The 20,685-nt window shown below is 35.8% G+C and overlaps 1 protein-coding gene across 2 annotated transcripts in view; it reads left to right on the top strand.

Annotated features, from left to right (window-relative positions):
• The first annotated feature begins 8 nt into the window (after nt 1-8).
• Nucleotides 9-20,685, top strand: part of AASDHPPT (aminoadipate-semialdehyde dehydrogenase-phosphopantetheinyl transferase) — a 33,072-nt gene continuing 12,395 nt past the window's right edge. The window contains exons 1-4 of one of the 2 annotated variants that reach the window (XM_042792567.1): nt 9-236; nt 1,289-1,514; nt 18,284-18,405; nt 18,906-19,067. In XM_042792567.1, coding sequence (XP_042648501.1) covers nt 93-236; nt 1,289-1,514; nt 18,284-18,405; nt 18,906-19,067 — 654 coding nt within the window. In that variant the 5' untranslated portion in view covers nt 9-92. The remainder of the gene's footprint in view (nt 237-1,288; nt 1,515-18,283; nt 18,406-18,905; nt 19,068-20,685) is intronic. The other variant, XM_032990875.2, reaches the window with a different exon arrangement.

The following is a 20,685-nucleotide window of genomic DNA, read 5'->3' on the forward strand; positions in this document are numbered from 1 at the left end:
TCCCGCCCACCGATGGGCGCACGCGCAGGCTGTGGCGCTGAGGCGGGGCTGCGGCCGCGCCGCCGTCGGGCGACGCTGGGGAACGCGGCGCGATGGGGAGCGCGCGCTGGGCCTTCCCCTGCGCGGCCTGGCGCCCCGGCCGCCGGGAGTGGCTGCTGGCGGCGCGGCTGGTGCAGCCCGAGGAGAAGGACCGCATCGGCCAGTTTGTCTTTGCCCGCGATGCCAAAGCCGCCTTGGTACGGGAGGGTGGGGAGGGCACGGCTGGGGACGACTTCCCCTCCCTCAGGGCTGGCGGCCTTAAGTCCACGGGCGGGACTCGGAGACCCGCGTTGTCCGGAGCCTTCCGTCTCCTTCGTCCCCGCTGCTGCGGGCGGGCGGTGGCGGCTGCGGGGGGTCACTCGCGGCGTGGGCGGACGCCGCTCCGCTGAGGGGCCCCCGCTGGCCGCCACTCGCGGGCCTTGTCCCGTGGGGACGCGAGTGTCTCTCAGCAGGTTCAGTATTGCCCGCGTTTCCGACTTCTTGTAGGAGAATCTGTTTACAAGGGCATTTCAGGGAAGCAAACGCACTACGAAGCCATCTCTACTTACACCTTCCCTTAGGAGGAAAAAACGGTTGTTTGCAGCCTGCTTTTAGTACCTATTATGAAAGACTTCATAAATTTCATGTCATGATTTCAAGTTAGACAAAATCAGTGTACTCTGGGAGACTGTACATGAAGACAGTAGCGTAATGTGTAAGAGAATAAAACTTTTACATAATTCAGGTTTTAAATCTCACATAACAGTGAGGTAGTAATAACAGACTCCTGCTAATTAGTTTATAAGAGGTTACTCATCATTTTTAGCTCTAAAGTATTTCATTTAGTGCCCAAGTAAATGAATGAATGTACTGAAAGGAAAGCTGTTGAGACACTTTACTGTTCATTGTGGTATAAAAAATATCCATCTGTGCAATAAAGTATCCTAAGTAAGTAAATAAGGTAGAGAAATAATTATTTTATGTGATTCTTTTAGGCTGGGACAGCTTTTATTGAGTCTCTCTCAGGTTGTCTCTGTGCTAATAGTGATAACATATCTATACTCACATCTGGTGAACTCCCATTTAAATTTACTTGACACAGATTTCCATAAAAGGGAGAAATATAAATGATTTAACTAAAATATACTGTTACTTTATATCTGCAATGATAAAGCTACATTTTTTTTTGAAAGGTGGTTTTCTAGCAGCCACAGATATTTTGCACATAGCATAATAGTTCTATATGAATCACTTCCATTTTATTTCATAGGTTGGTCGCCTCCTGATGCGGAAATTAATTGCAGAAAAGTTGTGCATACCTTGGAATGAAATACACTTGCAAAGGACATCAAAAGGAAAACCTTTCTTGGCAAATAATATATTCAGTATCTGTTCAAATTACAACTTCAATGTCTCTCATCAAGGAGATTATGCAGTTCTTGCAGCTGAGCCTGAGCTTCAAGTTGGCATTGATATTATGAAGACTAATTTACCAGGTAATGCATTATGGTGACCAAAGCAGATTCTGTAATGTTTAAACGCTGAACATGTTGATGTTTCCCAGGGAACCAATCTGTGTCCTAGAAAGGTAGTGTAATTAGAAGAGTGTATGAAGGTATTGTGTAGTTGCTTTTTTTTATTGTTAGATGCACTCCTCGTTGTTTATTTGGTGTTTTCTGTTATGCCAGATATGGATATATTTCCAGTTTAGAAAAGCAGAACCCTGGAAAAACAAGGTCATGAATCCTGCTGTGATACGAGCAGGACCAGCATCTGCAGATATTTTAATTATGGGTTTGCTGTCTGTCAGGTAGAAGCAGGGACAACTTTCTAACTGGGGACAGTCAGATCCATCCCCCTGTGAACTTTGAGTGTTACTCTCTTGTCCATAAGCATGGATATTATGTGTGTCAGCAGCAGGCCCTATACTGTAACAAACTGGCATCAGAGATTCACTGTGAGTGTGCAGTAATCCTCAGAGAGAGGGGATTGTGGGGAGAGAACATTTGAGTTGCCCCTGGTAAAAGACTAAACTTCACAAACTTTAGTTGTTGGCTTGTTTGTTTAAATGACATGTTGCACTAACCTGACTATATTAGTGAGCTTCAGGACCCAACTTATAAATTAGAATTGTAGGAAAATACATTTTTAAATAAAGTTTTATGGGGATCATGTAGTTCACACATGTTCATTGATGCATGACTAGATTAAAGCAGAAACATTCTGGGATTTACAGTTTGCTGGAATTTTAGTTTTTGAGAATCTTCTCAAATGTTTAACCAGATATGATAGTAATAGCTGTATTCTTAGAAAATCTCTCTTCACAGTCTCTAATTTGCCCAGCGTTTTATGCTACAAAATAACGTGTGTAGTAAAGATTCAAATAAACCCTGCCTGGTTAACTTTTTCTCTGATTGCTTTACACCTCTTTAATGTTTATTACAAGTGTATGTTTTTGGATTGACATGTTTAGCCAAGATGCACAGAAACTTTACTGCAATCCAAAGTGAAGTTCTTTGTGACTGACCTCCGTCTGCTCTGAAGACAGTGGTCAACATATGAGGCCACACTGTGGCCCATGGAGGACCCCACACCAGAGCAGTTGTGTATTTTGTGACAGGAACTCTATCCCGTGGGTAAGGCTGTGCTGGAACAGATACACCCCTGAAGGGACTACACTAATGCAGGTCCCAGATAGATAAAGCTCAAGGCTTGTGCTTTTGTCATTGCTCTCCCCAGCAAAACAAAAAAAAACCCCAAAGTGATGTCCAGGCTGTGTCCCCCAGCACCTTGCACATCTTCAGCTGATTTGCTGGAGGGGGCAGAGTGACAGAGAAGGCCTTGACACTGTGCAAACCCTGCTGATAGTGGTGTGGTATCAACACTTTTAGGCATAGATCTAAACCACGGTGCTATACAGGCTGCTATGAAAAAAAATTAGCACCCAGTACCCTTGGAAACGCTTCGACTGGGCTTGCCACAGGCCTTACCGCAAGGCTCTCTAATCACTCATTTTAAAAAGCTTTCCTGTTTCTACTGGTATATAGTGAAAATCAAAACGTTCATATGTTTGTATTTTAAGCTTTTATTGGAAAATGAGAAATTGAAAGTCATTTATACATGGTATATATGGACGTAGGGATTTCTTGCATCCTCTGCTGGCATTTTAAAGACACGCTGCTGATGTCCAGCTGACAAGTCTTACAAAATGTGTTAAACTCTCCTTCTGAAATTAGGAAACAATTTTGAAGAGTAGAGGTTTAATTTTATATTTAGGTTTAGAAACCTGTATTTGCATTACTTCTTAATTTTGGGATAAAATGCATTCAACTTTGTAAGGAAATATATTCTTAGTTCTTAGGAAAAAATCTCCTAACTTCAGTATTACCTGGCTTTATTCAAAAAAGAATCTCATCTCTACTGCTTCCTTTTCTTGTATTTTTTACTTATTTACTGTTCCTTTCCTATTTCCCTCACATTAAATTGCTGAAATAGTGGATAACTCATTGTCAATTGATCTATTGCTCGTTCTGTGAGTAGCATCACAAACAAATTGTTTCTTTTACCTGGTGCATTGAGTGTTCTTTGCTTTGTGTACTTAGTCACTGCTGTTGTAAGAGGTATAGAGTCAATTTTAGGCTGTCAGTATATATTGTTGCTTACTCTTAGCTATTTCAACCTTAGCAGGCTAAATTTAGGGAAAAATTATCTGTAGTTCATCCTATCGATGATGTTTTGATTGCTATTCTGCTTTTGTCATGTAGCTTTTTGATTGCCTGCTCTAGGATTTCCAAATAGCAACATGAAGCTGAATTTCAAAGGAAGATTTGGTATCAGAGCAAGAGTGAAATAGCAGAAATATAGGTGAAGCAGTGAAAACGAACTAAATATTTAGTTAATTAAAAAGGCGATTTAGACACAACATTTGGTTCTTAATTTCTTCAGTAGCAAGAGAGGCTCCTGCCAACCTGTCCTAGAATTGTTGATAGCATCAGCCATGACCTCTTACCATAAAGGAAATGTTTCCACATCCCTCTGGGCAGCTGCACTCAGCAGCTGTGTGCGTTTAATTTGTGAATGTGACCTGGTGACACTAAGTAACACTTTGAGATCTGATACAAACAGGCTTCCATGTTTTTACCCATAGAGAGAAAAATGGTGGTTATTCTGGAGATGCTCATGATTCCAATGTGTACCTGATGAAATTAAATTGGTGCTTTTGTAATAAAGTGATCTGGAAAAACTCGGTATCCAGATGACCAGTTTGAGACAAGCTAGTGACAAATACAGCCTGAGCATGGGTCCTTTATCCACCTTTATCCACGGTGACTTCATCCACCTCTCCCTCTTTCATCAGAGATCCAAGTATATATTAACAGAAGAGGCAGCTATTAGAGCAAGTCACTCTATCCACAATCTGAATGCATGGTGGCAAGCTTTGCAGTGTATACAGAGGAGTATAAAATGTATCATTACAAAATTTGTGGCTTTCCAGTACATGAAGTTCCGCAACTAGCATAGTGTGTCTTGAAGTAATTTAGATGTCAGCAGCTTGTATGCATCTTTTCTATCTTTTGATAAGCAAAGAAAGGAACTTCTTGTCATTATGTATAAGAAATAACGTGTGTCAGCACCTGGTTGTGCAGTTGTTTTCCACATGATGTAACTTTACATAAATATTTGTGAATTAAATAAAAAAATGCCAGGTTTCAAATTTTAAAGAGGTTTTGTTTATGGCCATGTGTCTTCCTTTTTGGAATGATAATTTGTGTTTTTGGAAAAGAAATGCGATAGTAATGAAAACTTTGTATGTGGGAAAGTGAGCCAGCAAATAAGCAGTATTAAGGATAAAATTTTAAAATATAGTCTCTGTAATATGAACTAAGATAGCATTATTTTCACCTAAAATTTTTCTGAAGAAGATTTTTTTTTTTGTGTGTGTGTCTTGATAGAATTACCTGGAACTCTTTTTACTGCTGTGTTATGAAGATATAACTTTGACTTTACCACCACCACTGTTGTTTTATCTGATAGTTCCACTGAGTGGTGCTCTTGCTCTGTAGTTGCTAGGTACAGTGTATTTCTGAGAGCAAATCCACCATAAATCTGTTTCTGGAATAGCTACAAGGACAAAGAGTTCTCTGTGGGCAAGATATTACACAGTACGTTTGTTTGTTGAGGGTTTTTTTGTTGTTGGTTTTGTTTTGTTTTGTTTTCTAAATGCTTGTTTAAATACAAAGTACTTCATCTTGTGATGTTATCTAACAGAATCTTGATTGAGGTCTCCAATATCCTAGTTCTTACATTCCTTTATTGTTCAACCAGTGAACGAAATATGCAGTGCAAATATACAAGAGTATCATGCAGCTGAAAGTTTTGAGAAATATGCTTTTAAATTGTGTGGTGGCATGCAACAAGGAGACTTGGTGCACATAAAAATTTTGTGTCAATTCTTAATCTGTGCTATCTATTTTTGTTTTACTTATGACCAGTAAGAAGCCACCTCTTTTCATATTACTTTTGCTGCATTATTAATATCTGAAAAATGAAATTACTGCAAGACATAGCATTCTTCGAAGGTGAAGGCAGGCCACACAATGAAGCTATTCTTAGCAGTGTAAATAGAGACAGTTCTACAAAAATTCTACAGGTATGCAACAGTTTGTCACCTTTTTTCCTCTGTTCAGATATTGTACTAAATAAGATAGTGATGGTAGAAAAGGAAGATGTCGTCTTTAGGTATTGTGTGTTGTGCTTTTTATATGACAGGTTATTGTTGTAGATTTAAATCAGGCTTTCAGTTTCCTTGTTTTTGAAGAATTACTGAGACCAGTGATTTTTTTCTTTTCTTTAGATCAGTTTAGGATGAACTCTTGAATCATTTGGGAAAATGCGCACTGTACTGTAAATTTGTTAATGCAAGTAATTGTGGACATTATTTGGCAAGAGAGGTAATGCATATGAAATTATTTTAACCCTTTCACAAAAGAAGTGAGAAGAGTTCTCACCATACTAACTACTGTAGAAAAACTCAGCTTGTGATAATGTATTTGATTTTTAATTTATGGACAAGAAACTTTGTGACAAATGTCAGCTTGGTTTAGGTAGTGTGTGGGATGTTGATTTACCAGTCGCTTAAACTCTGTAAAGTAGAACATTTTCAGAGATTTAGGAAATAATTATAACTTAATAAAGATCGCCTTGAGTATTTGAAAAAAGTTTAGATCTTAGGTTCAACAGCTTTCCTGCTGTGCAAGTTAATTTTCAGTAATGCAACAATTTAGCTTAGATGGTATTACTAAGGTAAATAAATTAACAGTTCATTCCTGATCTTTCTTAATCAGCCTGCAATCTTTCCTACCTATTGCATTACAGTTACTTTGGTCCAGACATCACCAATCTCAAAGTAATTCCAGAATTAAATATTTGACGTGATAAAATTAGCTTTTCTCATTAATTTCACAGTTTTATGCTAGGTTTGCTTATTAACAGGCACAAAATGGTAAATTTTCTTCATGTGAATTTTACAGAAAATCAATTTGATCTAAAAATACTTCCTGAAATGTTTTTTTAAGAAAGTAGGACATGATTGTTTGAAAATGTTTTTCTCTGTGACAAAGAAATGCAAATAGAACTTAACTAATTTTTCTCTTTTTATTCTCATAATTTCATTATTGAGGTGAAAATACGAGAGATGATAGAGATCTTCAAATCAGAGATATATCACACATGAATCAGTGTCAAAGTCCCACACGAAGAAGCTAAACAGTCTAGCTAGTGGAAGGAAGCTCTCTTTTTCCAGCCAGTTATGAACTTTGTGACGTTTGTTTTGTTAGTCATAAACTAAATTGAGAGTTAAACACACGTACATCATAGTTAAGATATTTGCCATGTCTTCTATCTTGTAGCCATGTTGAAGTTTTTGAACTTGTAATGCTTTTTTAATTGCTGCTTTTCAGCTTTTGCAGTAAGGATTTCTTGACCTAGAAAGAAATGCCAAAACAGATTGTTCTTTGGAGTGCTTTTGTCCTTATGGTGCCTTAACTTTACCTTAAGCAAAGTTTTATTTGTTTTGGTCTTTATTGTTGTATTTCAGTAAATTTCATAGCAGCAATCAGCATCTAATCTCTTACTACAAGAGAGAATTACCAAATTGTCAGCTAATGCTACAGCTGTAGATATGTAAATGCACTGTTTGGGATGAAGAAATTAATAAAGGATTTAGGTTAAACATTACTTCCAGTTGATTAAAGAGGTCAGAATATATGAATATGAAGCACATCATTTTTAGATGTAAAATAGTTAAAACAGCTAATATCCCTGTTGAACTAACAAATCATAGTGGTCATATGCCTTTACACTGAGTAAACAGGGAGGAATTTCTTTGTTCTTGTTCTATTTGAAAATGGGAAGGAACAGCCATCTTAAACATACTCTTAAAGAATACATATTATGTAGCAGTTTCATTATTGTGCTTTATTTAGTCACATTTCCAACACTACTTTAACCTGGAATTGCATCACGTTTGTAAAAACACTTGCACATTCTGGTAATTGATTAAGCACCAATGCTTGATAAACTGTGAAAGGAAAATTTGATATTGTGATTGAATCTCCTGTTTGAGGGGAAGTTGTTTCTAAGCCTATCTTAAGCCTTTATGATTGTTTTTTAATAGGAAAACATAAACCCATTTGGATTAAAATAGAAATGGATAGCAAAATGTAGAACAGTAAAAATGAGCTTGTGGAGAATAAGTATGTTTAAAATGAGGGATAAATTAACAATTCAGAAAGAAAAAAATTTAAACCAGGAGCTTTTAGTAAAAATAAGAGGTGGAACAAAGAGAAACTATAAGAATGCTTGTCTGATTTGGGGTTTGTTAATTTTTGTTTGGTTTTTGTTTTGTTTTGTTTTCTGAAATATCCTTCTGCAAACTGAATTTACAGTGATCACAATTTATTCCTTCATTAGTCTTTGGGGAAATTAAGTTATACATTCAAAATGAGAGGCTAAAGAGAATTGAATTTTTGTCTTAATATTTTTTTTTTTTTAACAGAACTGAAAGGGCATCTCAGCCCACAGTAATGACAGTTAGCTTTGGCTTTCCAAATTAAGGAAGCCTAGAAGAAAGATGTGACAGGAGGGCCAAGTTTACGTCATTATTAAGTAGGTATTAAGAATTTGCTTTTTGAGGAGTTTCTTGCTAACACTGCCCATTTCTAGTAGCTTCAGCTCTACAGATGCATGTATTTGTTGCACGAACAGGAAAATAGAAGCTGTCTTTATTTTGTGTCGTCAAAAGCTTACTTGGATGTCATCTGTGCAAGAATTACAGTTTGGAACTACAGTTTTGAGTCTCAAGGTGCTGAAATTTCTGTCTATGCATCTTTACAGCAGCACCATATATACATATATATATGCACATGCACATATATACAAGGTTGCCAGTATCTATGTGTATATGTGTGTGTATGTATACATATATGTGAATATGTGTGTACATATATATGTATACACACACATGTTGTGTACTGTATAGTGTGAGAATTAATCTGATTTTACTGGAGGTACAAAGTGATCCAGTTTTGACACTGGGTGGTCATCCTCATAGCAGTGAGTCTTTGTCTTTGCTTGTCTCTCTTCTGGGACTTGTAGGTGGTATTAAGTGGTTGATTTTCTTTAAATTATTTACTTTTAAGCAAAGGATTAGTTTTCAGAGGTTTCAGTCAATACAATCTTTCTGTATGTGTAGAAAAGCCCTCTAGTGCATTATTTCATAAAATGTTTGAGAGATCTGGTGTCTTGGTAGTACTACTGTAGTGTAAGGCTATAGATGGTCAGGGACATATCTTCTGTGTGGGTGCCGTTGCACTAGTAACATCTTGAGGTCTTTGTTGTCTTTTTAAAGAGTAACAGAAGATCTAGGTCCATTGAAATATGTTATGTTCCTAAATGTCTGTTACTTTTAAAGAGATCTGAGAGTGTTTGGCTTTCTGTGACATTTTTTTCACATCTGTAGTTGTGTCCTCACAACTCACAACCATAAGAACTTTATAAAAGAAAGTCTATTTTTATCTTTCTTTAGATTTGGGGATTTTGTATTCAGTGTGATGCATCGTAACTTCATGAGTGTTGAAAGAAAGTAGAGTTCCTGCTGTTCTGACAAAATGGAATGATTATTTTAACTGTTTTGATAATTTCTATAATGGAAAACTGATTAAAATGCCATTTTCATGGGGTAATCTACCTTTCTGCTGAAATACTGTGGCTACCTACAGCTCTGCTAGCTGTGGTCATACAATCTCTAGGAAAGAGTTTGAGCAAGTAAAAGGTATAACCATTGACACAGACAAGTTAAGAAAGGGTTTCTTATTTTATTACTGCTCATTATCTTTTTTTTGCTATTACTGTTTAGTTATAACTAAGTACATTTCATTAAAGGAATTTGGAGTACCTGAATCATCTCAGTGATTAAGACCCCATGTATTTTAAATACTTATTTATTTTCTCTACTTAGAAGCAAGGTAAAACCATGCACTTGCACCCAGGTGTGATTATGTCAGTAAGCTCTTCAATGGCAAGTATACATTACAGTTGAATGTTTGACATAGGAAGAACGTGTAAAAGTATGCTGGAGCCTAAGCAAAATATGAAAGGATCTGGCATTTTCTTGTGTTTCCAGAACAAATGACAAAAAGCAGATATCTGTTGCAGACCATACGCTGCCTGTATGTAAATTGATAAGATGTGAGGTATCCAGTTAATAGCTTGTGACTTTCCTTCTGGTTTTATTTGTTTGTTTGTTTTTTTTAAACTCAAGCCATACCTGTGTCGAAATTGCTATTTCTTCAGTGCAGTTTTGGAGGTAGAGATATCTAATTCATTATGATTCTTTACTTTCTTTTGTTTAATACTGACTATCAGGGCAGCTTGCTTAAATATTCATCACTGATGTTAGACCTAATCACACTAATGCAATTGAAACCTTCACAGTTTTTTTAATATTGCAAGGATTTAACAATCCTAACTACAGAGAAAATAGCAAACACTGTAAAATTATGTCAGTCTCTTTATGACATTTCCATTTTTATAATCTGGGAATTGCTGAGTAATTCAAAGGTGGAAACCTCAAATTTCTGACATCCTAAAATTAATACTGTTTCTCTAAGGCCAAGAAAAAGCATATAATAAATAGTTTCGTGACAAGAATAGATGTTTGACATATGTATCACTGGGAGAATTGTAGGATACTGGTAGGAAGTGGGGAGGTCACAGAATGCAAATTCATTTCCAATTCACACTAAAGCTATGGGAACTAATACATTTAAAAAACATGCTTTGTTAATTTTCTATCTGGTCCTTCTTAGTCATTCATCTAGCTAATTATTTGTCTTCTGCTGTCAGTTTCTAAACATCTGTACAAGGATTAGTTGGTATTAATAAACAATTAGGAATTGGGCATCTGTTGGAGAAGAAATGTTTTCGCTGTATTAGTTTACTTTGGTTTCTTTTAGAGATAGTAAAACGTGTTCAAATATGGTTTGTGTCCTACACCAAAAGGATTGTCAGCCCAAGAGTCCAGGACCCAAAATGTATTCATCCTGTACAGTGTGTTAGTTTGCAGGATTTATGGCTAGCCTGTGTTTCACAGTATTAAGTAGGTTGATCTGTTCTTATTTCAGTTGCTCATTTCGCTAGGTAGTATGTTTCACGTTGTCACTTTGCCCATTTGCTGTCTGAAAGTGAATTGATATGTATTGATTAGATATTACTTCTTGATCAGTGACCTGTTTCTTTCATGCAGTTCAAGGCAGGCAGGGATCTGTTAGCATTCTGGGATTTGATTTGGTTGGCTTGTTGGGTTTTTTTGAAGTGATTAGTTGACCAGTGAGCTGGCAGTAGTAGCTTTTAGCATTCAATTTCCATAGTTTTGGATATAAACCACAGTACAAGCTAGTTTGTGTCTGACCAAAACAATTTGAAGACTCTCAAACTGGTGAAAACTGAAGTGAGGAAGGTCAGTTATCTACTTTTCTCACTTTTTGAGAAGGTGTGTCATGGTTTTAATAACTTGAGGTACAATAAAACAGTTATTACGTTTGTTAAGTGTACATTGTATCACCAAAGCTGACTTATGATTGACCTGATATTCATAACAGTGTAAACAAAACACCACTAGGAAGACTTCTGTGTTAGCCCTACAGATAGTAATCTTCACTATTAATAGCATCATAATTTACATGGATCTTAACTCTGTCTTTTATCTTGCTACAAATGCAGCTTGTTTGACTTCTTTTATCAGGTAGAAAAATGGAGAAAAATCACCCTGTATTTATCTACTATTTCTGAAGCATTTTCACAAATAGGACTAGGGAATATAGTATGTCTCCTTATTCTTCACTTCTACATCTTTTTAAAATCAGTCTTTTATATCTGATCTGAGGTTTTACTGTTTTACAGGGAAAATGCAAAGAAGGTTTTTGGCCTAGTATTTAAAAAAAAATATATATAAAATACCCAGTTGTCATTGCAGTGGAAAAGATGGCATTATATATTTCAATGTAAATAGTTTGTGCAGAAAATCCAAAATGTGCACATATATGCACACACATGAATGTGCACACTTACCTGTATATAGCATGTTTACAGATTTAATATTGGTCTCTTTTCCAATAAGTCACTATTTCTTCTTTTCCCTCTTCCTGAAATTTCTAGGGTGTTGTGTATTTCTAATTTAATGAAGTAACTTAACTTTTGGGTTAGATTTTTTTTTTTTTTTTTTTAATGCATACAAGACAGTTTTTGAAAGTTTACTCGGATTATATTTTGAAGGATCTAATGTGCTTCAGAGTTTATTAGCAGGGAATAATAGCTGTATATATGTAAGAAATGATTGCCTTCACAGCTGTGTTTATTTTACATTTAGTTTTTTCTGTGAACTACTCTGGTTTCATATCTGCATTATGATGTGATAGGGGTGTGAGGCTTAAGTGTAGATTAAATAAAAATCAATGAAAATATATCTTGGTCTCCAGGATAAAACCTCTAGCTTCTGTTACGAATATCAAACTAATTTAGACAACAGCTGAAGGAACTGGTCAGGAATTTGCTGGACGCATTTCCTTTGTTGGGTACTGTTCCCTAAGAAGCAAGTTAATTAATTTTATGGGAAGGAGGCAGAGCTCTACATATCTTAGGGAACACAGGACTTTTAAAGTTAGGCCACTGAATAGCTAAACCATCCAGTCAATTTTGTTCTAATGCAAATTAATATACTGGTTTGTATTTGTTAGGCAATCAGATACTGGGACAAATTGTTGTCAGTTAATTGGATATTATGAAAAGAAGCTGTAGTATGTTTTGGTTAAGTTTATTAAGAGTTTTCTAGTTGACTCTCTTGCTTTTCAGCAAGATGATCCAGTGTAAGAACTAAAACTGCTTCCAATAGAGGATGTCATGCTCTGTAACAAAAATTTTTCAAATGTGGAGTTTACAGTAGACTAGAGAAATGCTTTCAGAATATTAGCTATTATGAACAAATGCAAAGAGAAAGAATGCACAACGGTTTGTGTAAAGGTGAGAAAAGGAATGAACTATGAAAACATATACAAATTAAAATGAAATTTCAAATGAGACAGCAATGTAATTCTGCTCAGTATTAAGGAGAATTAAAGTTTGTTTCCCAGCTTCTCTTGAAAAGAAGCTGTGTAAATTTTGAACAGTATGTTAACTGTAAATTAGGAAATGAAGTGGCCTAGGTGAGTAAGAAGTAGCTATACAAAGCAGTGGAAATAGTTTTAAAGTTTACACTGCCAGGAATTACTACATTCAAAAATTGTAGCTGTTAACTTTGCTTTTCACAGGGTTTATAGTGAAATGATTTGGTTGATGACTGAACAGATGTATCTATTTCTGAAAATAAAAAGTGTCTATTAATAACAATTTTATGATTAGGCTTCTATACTAAATAAAAGTCTTATTTTTAAGGAATTAGTAGAGGGTAGTTGTGAAAAGATATATTGTTAGATTTTTGACAGAATACCTTAGTAATCAATTCGATAAACTTCAAAGCAAGAAAACTCTCAGTCAGTGAAGCTTATTTTCATTAATCCCCTCAACCCAGGCAAGTTTGGTTTCATGTTTAATTCAAAAATCTCATCCCTAGCCCTCCGCCCCCTTGTCATGTTAATAACTTTCATGCCATTGGTTGAGTTTTTCTGTCTGCTGAAATACACTCTCTCAATTCCCTATAGAATCTAAATCAGTATTTTTTTCATTTATTTTTTTCTGAAAATTTTTATCCAATATTTTCATAGATCTGCTCCTATCACATTTTTTCTTCTGTTAAACCAACAAAAGGTGAGTGACTGTTCTTTCAGAGTTTTAATAGTTGAAGGGGTTATGTATCTTTTCCCATTAATCATAAGCCATCTGTGGAACAAGCTTCCTGTTTTTCACCGCTTTCAACTCCACTTATTTCTGAATTCTCATATGAAAACATGTCTTATGCCTCTTACGTATTCCTAAAAATCATAAAATTGAATTTATTCCATTTCAGTGATGAACCTCCACCTAGTCAGATGCTTGAGCAATCCAATAAATGTTGTGCAATTTTCTGATTCTCACCAATTTAAATACATAATTTTCATACATAAATATTTTTTCTGAATTGCACACATTGTGTGTTACAGGAATCACTTTGCCACTGAGATGGACAAGTTTACTGCAAATATATTGGGATTATTGGAATCAGAATCTGAATTCCAATTCCTCAGAAGCTGTAAATATGGCTTACAAGAAGGGATATTTGAAATGCAGTTTTGAGCATTTCAATTATATTTTTCCACATAGTTGTATCCCCAACTAATATTTTGACTCAATGTTTAAGCAGTTTTTTGAATAACCTTGAGCACCGGGAAAGGAGTGCTGGATCATGTGAGCAAGGGCTCAGTACTGTGTGAACCCAGCTGTGTGGCGTCTGCTCTGGATCTTGTTTGCGTATGGATGTTTAGAAGCATCAGACAGATCAGATGTGCAGTTTTCTACAACCCGCATAGGCATATTGTAAAGGAATCTCTTTACTGATGTGAGTTAAATAAGAAACAGTAGTACAATTACATAAGTTTCAATGAGTGTCTGGCCTTATCATTGATCATTGAAAATGTAAAAACAGAAAGTATTTCTGCAAGTATTTGTGTTATCTGTGTGCATTGGAATACACAATTGCAATGTGTGCAATACAAAAAAGCATTTGTTCCCTCAGAGAATCTGTTTTTTCAAGTTTTTACTGTCAATGCATTTTTATTAGGCTTCCCCGGTTTGTAGATCTTTTTTAGAGAATTTTCTTCGAATTTGCTCTTAGAAAAACACTGAAGATTGCATGCAGTAAGGATTTTAGAGCATTTATGTACCAGAATTCCAACTGCATAAATACATGCATGTACACTGCAGCCAAATTTCTCTTATAAAATAGGTATCTTCTTGTAGAGAAGAAGAAGCCACTGCACAGTGAAGTGCAGATACTAAATTCACATTTTGAGTTAGTTAACAGAAGTCTGAAGGTAAAGCCAAAACCTGACTATGTTTATGAGAATATTTATCATTTTATGTCATTTTTGTGGTGAATACTTTGCAAGTCTTTGGGACTCTGAAACTTTTAAAAGTACTTTTAAGAATATTTTAGTATCCTGTGTTAATAGCCCTTACAAATTCTTCTTTGTCCAACTTGCATCCCAGTTTTTTTTGTTTTCTGTTACATGTTCTTTGTATTTTCCTTGTGGCTTCATGAAGATCATTAAAATATCGAGGCACATTTTTTGTTTCTTCACTTCAATTTTAGAGTAGGCTTTGAGGTTACCAAAAATGTTTAGTACTTTTCCTAAACTTCTCTGAGCAAAAAATATAGGTAATAAACACAGGAGGAAAAATACTCAAGCAGATCTTAGACAGTTACCATCAGAATAGGAATGTTGGTTTTTCAGTGAAGGACCCTGGTACCCTGTCTTGCCCTGTGCCACAAATGGTCATCTGTAGACTGTACCATGTGTAATCCAAAATTGCATCCAAAATAGCTGTTAGCTCTAAAATATGCATAATGGAATAATTTGACATGAAAGCTCCTTGGTATATTTTTAATGAAATTTAATTATTTTGTAAACCAGAACTTGGTTTATTAATGAATTGAAATGGTCACAGAAATAAGTTGGAGTTTTTTGTATAATTGTTGATAGGTGAGTTTATTTCTGAAACTAGTTGGCGAATGAGAGGTAATTTAGAAATGCAAATTTATACCCCACTGAGTATTTGCTATATGGGACTTGTTCCCATTCTTTCAAAGGAAGTTTTTGTAAATTGTGGCAAGTACGCTTGAGGCTTTTTTTCTCAAAATAAAAGCAAAAAAGGTAGCATCTAAAAGAAAACTTTCTGCTCCTTCTTGGTTTGTCCCCTTCTCATCCTCCCAGTTGTGAGAGGGGAACATTGGGAATGGGAACACTGAAGAGGGTTTTGTGAAGGACCACCGATGTGATTAGAGGGTTGGGGAACTTGACCTATGTAGAAATGTTGATGGAGCTGGGTTTGTTGAACCTGAAGAGGGGAAAGTTCTGAGGAGGGGAATCTGATCACAGTCTGGGTGTAGAGAAGGTGTAGGTAGCTGTCTTCATGAGGGTGCATGGGAACAAGGCAACAGGCTCATGTTGCTTCAGGAGGAATTCTGTCTCAACAGAACATGTGCTCACTATGAGAGCAGTAAAACACTGGAATAAATTTCCCAGATAAGGGGTGAAAGACTCTGCTTGACAGGGCCCTGGATAACCTAACATAAGGCTCTGTTTTTAACAGAAGGTGGGACCATGTGGTCTCCAGAGATCCTTTCCAACCTAAATTTTTCCATGATTCTCTGAATCTGTCTTGTCTTTCTCTGATATTGAAGCAAATATGGGGAAATGGACTAGGCAGGCTGTGGTACTGCTAGTAATTTGTGGAGAATAATAGTCCTGGCTCCTCTAATCTGATCTATTCCTGAGAGTGAAGCAACTGTACTGTGTTAGGAAGGAAACAGGAGGGGAGGACAGTTCAGGAGAAAGCAGTGCCTGAGCTTTTCAGAAGGGGGACGTGATAGACAACTGGAGTGGAGGGGAAAATACTGTATAAATTTGAACATAAACATCAAGAAGGGTCGCTGAACAGTTGAAGAAACTAAGGACAAAAAAAGGGTAGTTAAGGAGTGAAAAGGCAGGAGCGTATGGGTTTGATATACACTTGGTATACTAAACAGTCTAAGTATCAAGTGTATCCACCATGTGTGATAAGGTTTGGATGGCGGAAGGACTGACAGGGCAGAAGGGATTATACACCTCTAGGTGATTAATACAGCATAGTGTGGATAGTTTTCTCTGGTAGTGTGAATAGCCCTGCGTTATTGAAAACGAGAGAACTCTCTGAAGGTATTGGAGGAGAAAGGGTACACCAGGACATTCTTGAATGTTTTGTAGTTTGAATCACCTGAAGAGACTGGTGCCACAACCGCTGTTATCTTAAATACCTGAGAGAAGAAGAGAAAGAAAAATAAGTGGATTGTTTGAAGCAGGTGTTAACACAGTTATTTGATCATAAAATGGGTCATATAAACTCAGAGAGATGAAAGGCAATAGCCTTTTTCCAATTTTAACTTTTTTTTTATTATTATTTTTCATTGTTTCAAGGAAGTTGGATTGTCTGAGTGAGTAGGTGGATATTTCATTTGCTTTGGTAATCCATAAAAAAATACTTGACACTGTGGTTGCTTTTATTTTTTTAGTATCATTTTCTCCGAAGAGGAAGGCTATTCTATCCTTCTGGATCATTCCATCAGCTGACTATTGCAACTGTCAACAAAATTTCTGTCTTAAGATGTTTTCTTCACTTTAGTCTGTAAATTAAATTGAGGGCATATCTGAAGTGTCACTGCCATCTCTTGTGTGATACGTATGTCAGATTACTCTGGAAATTGTCAGAAAACCTGAATGTGTGCTTTAGTGTGACATTTGTTCATTCAGATCGATTATTACTGCTGCCAATACCTGTTTTAATATAGTGCTTAGAGAAGACAAGCACTTTATAGAGAAGTGTTAATACCCTTATCCCTGGTTTAAGATGAGGAACATCAGCGTAGAGAAGGAAAGTGCTTTGCCCATAGTCACTTACAGAATTGATGGGTCCTTAAAACTAGTGTGATATTGGGAGGGGAGACTGTTTTGGATCAAATATGACTAATATTTACTTTTTAAAAAGAACATTGCATAACCTATGAAAAATTTTGTCTCAATATGTGAAATTGTCTCTATCCAGATTTTTATTATCCCTACTAAAGAAGACAGATTGCTTTCTGCTATTGTCTGTTTAGCCAGCTCTGAGACCTATTGGACAGATTGTATGGTGTGCTGATTAATGATATAGGCTGTGGGTGATTAGCCAAGTGTGTAATGAGATCCATAGCTTCCAGTGTATTATAGAACTGCCATTGATCAAGAGAACCACAGTCTGTAGTGTTTTCTGCAAAGTAAATGTAGACTAGTGGAAAAAAGTGGTGTAGCCCCTGAAGAGCTGCTGCAGTGCTACACAGCTGTGCTTATTTGCAGAGGAGGGTTGAATTTAATGTAAGGATTTGAAGATTCAGTGGTTTGGGGTTTTTTTCCTTGATACCTTTCTTACTGTGATTATGGGCATCTCTACCCCATTTTTCTTGTGGAATAAATACAAAAGACTTAATGCACATGTGATAAATTTGCAAGATTGTATTTCTACATGTGCTTAAAAAAGTGTTTCTTTTGTATCCCAGCATCCAAGGGCAGGAGGCAGAATAGCTTGATGAATTCTGACAAAGAGTATGCTGTTTTATAAAATGTTACTAGATCAAGCTGTCAGATGTCAAAGCCTGTATATGCTACTTTTGTAGCTGAATATATATTTTTTTAAATATAAAATCAGTACTGGTTAAATACTTTCCTTTTTAGAGAATGCTGAAAATACATAATATGTTTATGACTTTAATTTCACATTTTTAATTCAGTAATTCTGCTATAGGAATGGGGTTTTTTTCATACTGTGTCCTGAACAACCATTGGCATTACTGCTTCAAGGCTATATACATTCAGATTGTAGAACAGAGTTGGTTCATAATTTTTTTTTCTAAGTGTTTTTGCTAAAGCAGTAAAATGAGGTAATTCATTTGCCTATTATTACTACTCTATTAAAATTTCTGTAAATATCTCTTTCTAATTTATAGGTAGTAGCTCAATTCCAAATTTCTTTCGCATCATGGAACGACAGTTTACTGAAACAGAGTGGGGTGTAATCAAGTCTATGAGTAATGAATGGATGCAGCTGGATATGTTTTATCGGCACTGGGTAATACTGTTTTCCAATTTAAAGACTGCAATGCTGTAACCTGCATGTTCTCTTTTGATATATTTTGTTGTTAACAGAAATTATGGTAAGATTGTATACTTTTTATAGTTACATGTTCATGTGGAGATAATACTTTAATGGGTTTTATATATCAGTGATTTTTTTTAATGTCAGAATGACTTTGAGAAGCATAGTACAGCTGATATTACTAGAAGGATTTACAACTAGTTTTAAACACATACACAGAAACAAGGTAAAGGTTTTGTCACCTGTATGTGCCACTTGTTAATTCTGGCTGCATGTTCATTATAATGCAGCAAGTTAGACTAGGTATTAAGAGTGAAAACTTTTTCTCTTCATAGTTAGATCAGTCTACCCTCACATTTACAGTAGTATAAGTCTTTACTTTATTTGGTCTACAGTGTCTGCTCAGAAGTAGTGTTTATAGAACAGTTTGAAAACAGCCAATATGAATAAAATACATTTATTTTATGTTACAGGCCTTAAAGGAGAGCTTCTTAAAGGCTATTGGAGTTGGAATTGGTTTTAACTTGCAAAGAATTGAATTTAATGTGTACCCATTGCAACTGGAAATAGGGAAGGTGTATAAAGAGACAAAAATGCTTTTGGATGGAGATAAGGAAGAAGACTGGACATTTGAGGTAAGAAATACTCAAATTTATTTTTTCAATAGTGATAAACATTCTCAACACCCTATGGTTGCATTACACATTTGATTTTTTTTTTTTTAATTGCAGCTTCACACCTTTATTCTGTATAACAACATTGAACATATATCAGTCAAAACTTAAGATCTAAACCTGCAGCATTTTAAATTATTTTTGATGATCACAAAACACCCCAGGGATATAATCCTTGTAATGGCTTTTTATTTTTTCTCTTCCTGGAGTATATTTTTTGCTCTCTATAAAATTCATCTTAGGGCATGCAGGAAGTTCATTGCAGCATATTCAGACCTGACTTCTGAACAGTGTCTAAGATTTTAAAGTTCTGCATCAGTTGGTCTCAAATGGGACTAGTGATTAACTAACCGCATTAGTTAGTGGTTTTGTTAAATGTTTGAAATAGAGGAGGTGTCTTCAGCTTCTTTGGTTTTCTTACTTCTTGTCCATACAAGCTGGTAGAAACACATACTTTTGTGGGTTTGGAGTTGCAGTGTGCTGATTAGCTGCTGTCTGTGGGGATGGAGAGGTGCAAAAAACTTGCCTTTGCTTAATTGGAACATTAGTTTGGGCTCATTATTCTATCTGAGTATTGGGTTTGGGGTTTTTGTTTGTTTTTCCATCTTGAAAGTTATTGAGACTTATAAGTAAAACACCTGTCCTGTTAGATTTGGTAGGAAATGATCAGTAGCATCTAATGTAGTTTAAAGGGTATAAAGAGAAAGAACTGATAGGGACACGGTTTAGTGGTGGACCTGGTAGTGTTAGGTTAACAGTTAGACTTGATGAGCTTAAAACTCTTTTACAACCTAAATGATCCTACGATTCTATACAATGGTTTCAAATTATTTAATTACAATAAGAAATCAAGCTTTTAAAAAAAGTCACAATATAATTTCTCTACATCCCAGAGGCACTTTCATTCAACCACTTGAAGGAAAAAATGCAAAAGACATTGACTTCAAAATTGTCTGTAAAGGGCACCTTGTTCCAGTCTGCCATAAGTTTGTACAGCTGGTATATATCTGACTAGCAACTCAAAGAATGCATACTTCGCAATTTCATGAAAGAGTCAAGTGCACTTTTCAGTCAGAGTATTGGGTTTCCAATACATGTTTAAATTTTGAAATTATCTACATTGATGGAGACAACTGTTCGAGTAGAGCTTGTCTAAATGACGAATTTCTGCTGTATGCTTGTTTTGTGTAGTATACAAGCTACATGTATGGTAGACATGTAGTAAAAAAGAATGAATGAATGTACCAGTAACATTTTACTTGGACTGTAAGTTGTCTTCTTCACAGTTCATTCCTTCCAGCATTTCTAGCCACATTTAGTTTTGTCTTATTTTAAAAGTCTATCCATACTAAATCAGCCCTCTTATTGATATTTCCATACTCTTTAGGAAATGAGTATGTCATGAAATTTACTAGTTGGAATTATACACTGGCAAAAGAAAATCTTAGGAAAGACTGTGACACATCTTGTAATAGAATGCTTACTGTATTAATGTTAACAGTGTACCATTGTCAAGGAAGTATCTACCTCTTTGAATTGACTTCTGGAACTCCTAGTTTTGGTGTTTGGTGAAATGCCT

Source organism: Tyto alba, unplaced genomic scaffold (genome assembly GCF_018691265.1).
Source record: "Tyto alba isolate M040663 unplaced genomic scaffold, T.alba_DEE_v4.0 Super-Scaffold_2, whole genome shotgun sequence".
Classification (NCBI taxonomy): domain Eukaryota; kingdom Metazoa; phylum Chordata; class Aves; order Strigiformes; family Tytonidae; genus Tyto; species Tyto alba.